Source organism: Asparagus officinalis, chromosome 3 (genome assembly GCF_001876935.1).
Source record: "Asparagus officinalis chromosome 3, Aspof.V1, whole genome shotgun sequence".
In the NCBI taxonomy this organism is placed as follows: Eukaryota; Viridiplantae; Streptophyta; class Magnoliopsida; order Asparagales; family Asparagaceae; genus Asparagus; species Asparagus officinalis.
In genome coordinates this window covers 95,213,692-95,222,030 of record NC_033796.1, presented here as the reverse complement: position 1 = coordinate 95,222,030, position 8,339 = coordinate 95,213,692, and the positions used below count along the sequence as shown (strand labels likewise).

Genomic DNA, 8,339 nt, shown 5'->3' with positions numbered 1-8,339 from the left:
TTCTTCTGCTTCTTCACCTCCTTCCTCTTCTTGGCGATCGTGCCTGCCGATTTATCGCCTTCATTGCGTAATCCAATCAATCTCAATTCACATTTAATTCCATTTTTTTCGTGTTTTTTAATGATATGTTCTGATTGATTTTTTGAATATTTCTTTCGTACATGCAGAGCACAAGCAGTTGATTGGAGAGAACTCAGTCATAGTGGGGAATCTCTCCTCTGTGATTGAATTGTAATTTTTTTTAATTTTCTTTTTATGTAAAAGAAGTGATTTTTTTTCTTTTTTTTTTCCCTTTTGGATGCAGAGGCAAGCGAATGAGAAGCTGAATTCAATTAAGCAGGTGGTTTATTTGTTAGATGAAGGTTTAGTTTTTGTTTCTGGAGGAAACTGCAGCTGAGTTGAGCTAGGCTAGATTTAATAGTATTCGATATGTTTGTACGAGCAAATCCAAATCTAGAAATTCAAACCCCAAACTGGACCATCTGTTTCATTGGATGTGATGTATAATACGCATGACTGCTGCAAAACGCATTTTCAATGATTTTTATTTTCTACTAATCGTGAGGGGGACAAGGAATTAAGTAACTATACGGAGATTTTGAAATGTTACTATTGACACCAAAGATATATAAGCAAAATATGTTTAACTACTTCGAATTTTTATTTCTAGATAGTTGGTCGGTAGTAAATCATATCTAATTCTCCAAATTTTCAATTTTGAAATCCAAAATTTAGAGTTAGGTTGATAGCATTTGTTGGATATTGTTGATAGTACCATAGCTAAACTCAAACTCTGTTTTATGTTTATTTGGTTCTTTTAATTTGTTTTGTACAGGAAGTCGATGGGGGAGTGAAATTGCCTGCTGGAATTATTTTGAAAGATAAACACTATCACGAGACAACAGCCAATGACGTAGGAAATGACCATACTGGGGGTAATTTATTGACAACTGTTAGTTCTTATTCACATTCTTTCACAGTAATATTGTTTTGTTGTTTGGATTTTTACATGTTTTGTCACCTTATTTGTAGGTTTGCGAGGTGATGGTGCAGATGAGGAATTTCAGTCGCAGGATATAGCTAATTTTCCTGATCAAAAGGTGAATCATTTATTTTATTTTTGTTGTTATTTTTAGTCACATAGACTATTATACCTTATATGTTGTTACTAATTTTTCACAATTTAATTCAGTGTTTCATTTATGCTCCATTTATGTTGTCAACTCTGCTCAATCAGAAAATTAAGAATCTTACTAGGATATTTGATGGTAAAATTAATCAAATTACCTATTGTTGAATGATATTATATAGTCTACTTGGATCATAACTAGAGTGGCCTCCTTGGTTTTATGATAATCATAAAGCAACAGAGTATGGGAATCATAGTGTTCAAACTTTCCACCTTTTTTTCTCCATTCCTTTAAAGGTTCTTGAAATTTCTCTGGCTTTTGAGCTGCAGGAGAAATCTACTCTGGTATCAACAGGAGAACAAAGTGGAATCCATGTGAAACAACCATTAATAAGTGAGAAGGTGAGTGAGATGGAAGATCAGCTAATCACCGCAAAGATGTACTTGCAATTTGCTCCACCAAATAGCAATTCCCGTTTAGTAAGAGAGCTGAAAGTAAGAATAAAAGAGATTCAAAAGGTACTTGGTCAGGGCAGAGGTTCAAATTTACCAAGAAAGTAAGTTAACAATGACATGTTCATAGTTAGTAATTGGTCATAGAGATTATATCATATATTGTGATTGAGATGAGAAAAACTGTCCAGCGCTTTACAGAAAATGAGAGCCATGGAAGATACTTTGTCCAAGGCCAACAAAGCTTATCCAGAATGCTCTGCTATGGCATCGAAGCTACGTGCTATGACTCAAAATTCTGAAGAACAACTAAGAGCGCAGAAGAATCAAGCTTCTTATCTCATCCAGCTTACCGCCAGCACCTTCCCTAAAGGTCTTCACTGTCTATCCATGCGGCTTACCACACAATACTTCGCTACAGATCCCAAAGTTTGGCAGTTTCCTAATAAAGACAAAATGCAGAAAAAAAATTTATATCATTATGCCATTTTTTCTGATAATATTTTAGCGTGTGCCGTGGTGGTGAACTCAACCATCTCTTCTTCTGCTGTGAGTATTTACCTAATTTTTTTTTCTGCTGTTCTTCACTTTTGACTATTTCTTTGTACAATATTATGATGCATCCTATATTCTTCAATATTGCTGATTAACACACACACACACACACACACACAAACACACACACACATATATATATATATATATATATATAGATATATATTTATATATATATATATATATGAGAAAAATGGGTATGCTTGGTACCAAGCACAAAAGTTGTGCTTGTCCCAAGCAACCCATCTCTCTCTCTCTCTCTCTCTTATAATATATATATATATATATTATATATATATATATATATATATATATATATATATACTATTAATATATATATATATATACTAAGAGAGGAGAGAGAGAGGAGAGAGACGAGAGAGAGCAGAGAGAGAGAGAGAGAGTAGACTTATGTCAACTTAAGTGTATATATATATAGAGAAATATGGAGAACTTGGTACCAAGTTGCTTAAAACAACTTGGTAGTGATGTGGCATAATCTTGACCCTACATCACACCTCGAGATAGGCCTCAACCACCCCTTCACCAACTCCTATGTAGATGAGGATCAAGATTTAGGCACATCACTACCAATTGCTTGAAGCAACTTTGGTACCAAGTTCTCCATTTTTCTCATATATATATAAATATATAGAGAGAGAGAGAGAGAGAGAGAGTAGAGCTTATGTCAACTTAAGTGGATAGCAAGTTTTCTCCACCAAAGTTTTTAATCCACTCACATATATATATAAAAAAGTCTCTTCAATCTCTCATGGATCCCTAGGCAACATCAATGGGTAAGAAAGTAGGTGGATGGTCCACTTAAGTTGACATAAAATTTCTCTCTCTCTCTCTCTCTTCTCTCTCTATATATATATATATATATATATATATATATATATATAATATATATATATATATAATATTTATATGTCCAAATGTTATTTGTATTACTTTTCCTTTGTATTTGGTTTTGGTTTCACTGATGCATGTTGAATAATTCAACCAAAAGACTAGATCATGTATGGATTATACACCAGAACTTGCTTGCGTATCATATGTCAGATAGACCTTATCATGCAAATCTTTTTATCCAGAGCCTACCCAAGTTTCTCTAGTGTTTGACTCCTTATTCTTTGTGTAAATTTGTGCTAGACAAAATGATGATAGTTTTACTTAAAAAACATAATTATGGACCATCTTTTCTAGTAATGAGATGACATTTTATTGTCAGTATGCCATTAAACTAGGATAATGAATACCGAGAGTATGGTGGAGGCTAGTAGTTAATGTGCTAGAAATTTAGTCATGACCAAACTTTATGGTTGGCTTGGATCAAGTGAAATTTGAATTGGACATTTTGTTATAGTATATACTTCACATTCTGAAAGATATGGCCTTTAGCTTCGTTTGAGATGGATCCACTTTTCCCTAAATTGTTTCCTTTCAAATAGATGATTGATCTAGTTGTGGAATCTAATTTTTTGTCACAAGTTGTGATGGTAAGAGTTCTGAGTTGATTCTGGCTAAATGTAATTAGTTGCATGTTTGGTGAAACAAATGATGTTGAGCGTAACTACAATTTTGATACATAAAGTTGGGACTGAGAGAGAAATCATTTAATCCATACTAGTGGCGAAATTAGTAAACATGGAAAGATATTGTAGTTGAGGTTCATCTGGACCTTTGTTCTCCTAGTAAGCCACTATATGCATAGTCTTCCTTACGTGTTTGGAAAGATTGGTTCTTGTGAATTATTTTTGTGCCATCAATTCATGTTTAGAGATGTAAGATTTTCAAAAACCCACCAATTCTTCTAAGTTATTTAGATATTTTTCTCAATGGAATGCAAAGCACCCTATATATCTTGGTGGAGAGTCTGAATTATTTCTATTTTTTTAATCAATATAAGATTGCCCTTATAACTTTTTCTTCGTATTTGGAACATAACTTTAATTGTACTTGTTCTTCATGCAATTCTGCTATATTGAATTTCATCTGCCTTTTACCTTGTTTTCCTAGATTCTTAGTTTACCCTTCAAGATGTTATATTTTTTTATGCACATAATAAATCTCGTAAGATAATAAGCATCTTCGTCACTATTTTGATCTAGTTAGATGTCAACATTCACCGCTCTTGTCTATTATAGATCTGCATTAAAGAAAGTCATAAGAGCTTGATATCTTTCCATTTGTGGAGTTACTGTTTCCAACAAAGATCGCCATGCCTCAACTTCTCTTGAACGTCACTAATACTTAAACTGATTACGTGATCAGAAGTTGAAAATGGATACGTTTGGTTAGCTGCTTTATCTTGATCTATACACACCGTTATTAGTAGAAATAAGCATGGTTCATCTCCAGAATTATTAATTGCATTTCTTCTTTCTCGAGAAACTAAATGTGGAACAATGATGCTGGGAGTTCCTACAAAGAACTGACTCTAAACTTGAAGAAGTGTTTGGTTACCTACTTGTACGACTTTTGAATTCTGTGGCAACATGGTCACCACACGTAATAAACACTATTTTAGAGAGTTGCATTTTAGACAACTTTGTTCATGAGGGGTTCCTTACTGCCAAGTTGATGGAGTTTGGGTGTGCCGTCTCTTTGTTCAGCAGTAATGTTGCTGATGAAGATGCTATGAGAAAGTAAAATGAGCATATTTCACGGTAGGTGGAAATGTTGGGTGTCCACCTCTCACACAGGGAAGCACATTGCTATGAAACATGGGAATGTTATGTTGACAGGATTTAGCTTTGCTGGTAATATATATACTTCACTTTAAGTCAAACATAGGAATCCACAGGGAAATCTTGGATTCCCAAGTGAATTCCTACCTGCCGAACACAGCCTTTATTTTCTCTACATGAAAGGTGAAAAAAATTTGGATCAAGGATTGAGTAATGCACTCAAGATGATCTCAGGTAATAAGAGAAACCTGTTTTATCTAGTAAGCTCTGAAGAAAGAAATTCTTCTGACACCTCTTTAATAATCTTTACTGGGAATACCTTTCTTTAACGATACACTTTCCACTCCTCTAACTTGCAATTTTTTCTTAAGAACCTTTTACTTTGCATAAATATTTGTCGGAGTTTCCTTATTTCTTACTTGTTTATCTGACACACAATCTTAATTGCAACTTGCACGTTACATGCTGTTTAAGTTTCAATTTAATTAAACCTTGCAACCTTGTCAAATAAAATAATTTGTACGTATGATAGCATGTTTCATTTTCTATTTTCTCAGAATGATGATTGCACTTGTCCCTTATAAATCATATCTGCTTTTGTCTTCATTTAAATTCTTTCGTTCTTGCCCCATATTTAGAGAGTCCTCCCTAGTTCTGTCAGCTTAGACTATCGAATTGATTGGATTAGCTTTTCTGATCAACAACCAGGCTACTGGTTTCAAGATCACTGCACCTATTTTTAGTAGTTGGCCCAATTTAGAATTTTTCACCAGCGTTACCCCAGTTCCTAAATCTGTCCATTTGTAAAATAGCACTGTTCATTTGTATTAATTATTTTTGTATTTATTACGAGAGATTATTCTCATATTGTATATTATGATTAGGTATTAAGATGCTATCATCTTAGTATTTTAATATTGAATGCTCTTGTTGTATTCCTGGTTTCCTTAATTCTAACTCCAACAAATATGGAAATATAAAAATGCTCCATAAAACATGTGAAACATAAACTTTGTTTAAGATGATCCCCAGTGATGATCTGTATTTGGATGAGCAAATGTCCCTTTTTGGTTGCATAATGCATTTATTCATGAGCTAAATGATGTTTTTTCCCGCTCTTTCACAGGTACCTGACAAAATTGTCTTTCATGTTGTGACTGATTCTCTTAACTTCCCATCAATGATGATGTGGTTTCTGTTGAATCCACCTGGTCAAGCCACAATCGAGATTCAAAACATCGACAAGCTCAAATCACTCCCTGATGATTTTACTTCAATGATTAAGCAGTCGGGTGTACGAGATCCAAGATTCATTTCCCCACTCAATCATCTCCGCTTCTATTTGCCAGAAATCTTTCCTTACCTAAACAAGATTTTACTTTTGGATCATGATGTTGTGGTTCAGAAAGATCTCAGGGGGTTATGGAAAATGGATATGAAGGGAAAAGTCCTTGGAGTGGTTGAGACATGCGGGAAAGGTGATGCATCTCATCGGTTGGATATGCTTGTTGACTTTTCTGAACCAACCATTGCAAATAATTTTGACGCTGAGGCATGCCTGTGGGCATTTGGGATGAATATCTTTGACTTGCATGAGTGGCGAAGACGTGGGTTAACTCGAGTTTACAATAAATGGCTTCAACTGGTAAGCACAAAATTTTGACACTTCTTCTGATCTATTATGTCTCTCAAAGTTTATATTTCTTGTCTTTTAAGAAAATATTTAAAGTGGGTCCAATAAAATATATGTCAGTACATTTTTTAAACTATGAAGGTTAAAAATCCATAGTACAATTTCACATTTTCAGTGTAGAGTTAAAAATTCATAGTACACTGTTTAACCCATGTGAGAGGATTCGTCTATCAAGTTGATAGTCCGTGTAATAGGTTTAATCTACTAGGCAGAAACTATGTAGAAACGAAAAAGTAGAATTACTTGTGTGACTTATTGATGTGTCAATACCTACAAAATTATGTTTTTTTAATTTCCATGAAACTAGTTAACTTGTTGTTACTTGATTCATGAGTAAATCACATCTCATTTACTTCTGTGTTTCTAGATATTTTTTGTCTTGTAGGTTAAATCTAGTACCATGGTTTTTAATTTGAAAAGTAAATCCTCAAATTTGGATTGATAATATATGCATGTTGGATATCATTGATAGTTTCTTAGGTCAGCTTGTATACATATACAAAAATATGGGTTTTTTTTGGTGGTATATATACCTCCGTAAATCATCCATATTTACAAAATTACCCCCCAAAATCTCAATATTTGCAAAGAATCCCCAATTTATCAACCGTGAAAAACATACCCCCAGGTCTCTCTACTTGTCAAAAGGTTTAGAGTATGTTTTACTGTTTGACCCTTTGCAATTAGCTTAGATCTAATGCAAAAAACTGTTGGATGAGTAGAAACGCTAGATCTAGGGGGTATTATTTTCCAATTAAAGTAATGTAGAAGCTGATGATAAGTAAATACAGCATTAACTAGTATCATCATTGGACTTTTCAATAAATTTGCTTGATTGTTTCTTTGCTTTCAGAAAACATGAGTCAGTATTATATCACTTCTTACTCGAGATTTCATTATAAGACCCTTTACCTATATATGAGTTTTCATTCTCTAAGTTCATCTCTCATAGCTATCATGTCTGTGCAGGGAAGGAGCAATCATGGAAGGCAGGAAGCTTACCATTGGGCCAGCTCACATTTTACAACCACACATTAGCTTTCGACAGGAGATGGCACTTGGTTGGCCTCGGACAAGATTCAGGCATCGATGGAAAAGAGATCGAGAGGGCAGCAGTCATCCACTACAATGGATACATGAAACCATGGCTTGAGATTGGTATTCAGAGATTCAGAGGTTACTGGAACAACTTCCTCAATTACGATCAGCCGTATCTGCAGCAATGCAACATTCATGAGTAGGATTAGTCACATTTCCCATTCTTTCTCTTCTTCTCATGTAAACTAATAGAGCTCATCCCAATTCTTTTTCGGTAGACCCCCGACAGAATAAGAGTGCTCCTTTCGAGTTCTCTTTTCCCCTTTACTTTCTTATTACCCGCAGGATTGGTTCATGGTTCTTGTAAGAATATGTTAACATGTACATTTGATTCGAAAATTTTCTGATTACTTCTGGTCATGTACTCATAAAGATATTGTCTCAAATTGCATGGAAGGATGATTTGTACATGTGGAATGTACTGATCCAATACTTGAGGATGAAAGTTCTGATGAAAGTTTTCCTTGTCGACTAATTTCCCAGATTTATTACACAGTGCCCCGCTGATATGCTCTGAACTTTACAAAGTCGACGATGTTGTCTCATCTTCATAATTTTTTTGGTAAATTGAAGGCAAAACTTTATTATAGGTCCTTCATATTTAAGCCAAATTTTATTTGGATCTTTAAACTTTGAAAGTCATCAAATTAAGAAGGTCCTTATTGTTAATCTGTTAACAACAAAAGTCTTCTCATAGTTTTCAGTTTAACTCTTGCTA

At 34.2% G+C, this 8,339-nt stretch overlaps 1 protein-coding gene across 1 annotated transcript; it reads left to right on the top strand.

Moving 5' to 3' along the window:
• LOC109835443 (probable galacturonosyltransferase 6) lies at window positions 7-8,086 on the top strand (the record flags this gene model as incomplete). Its single annotated transcript, XM_020403425.1, has 9 exons — window positions 7-67; window positions 168-202; window positions 305-340; window positions 836-935; window positions 1,033-1,100; window positions 1,460-1,686; window positions 1,774-2,131; window positions 5,957-6,479; window positions 7,493-8,086. Coding segments are annotated over 9 exons (1,680 nt in total), but the record flags the coding sequence as incomplete, so codon positions are not given.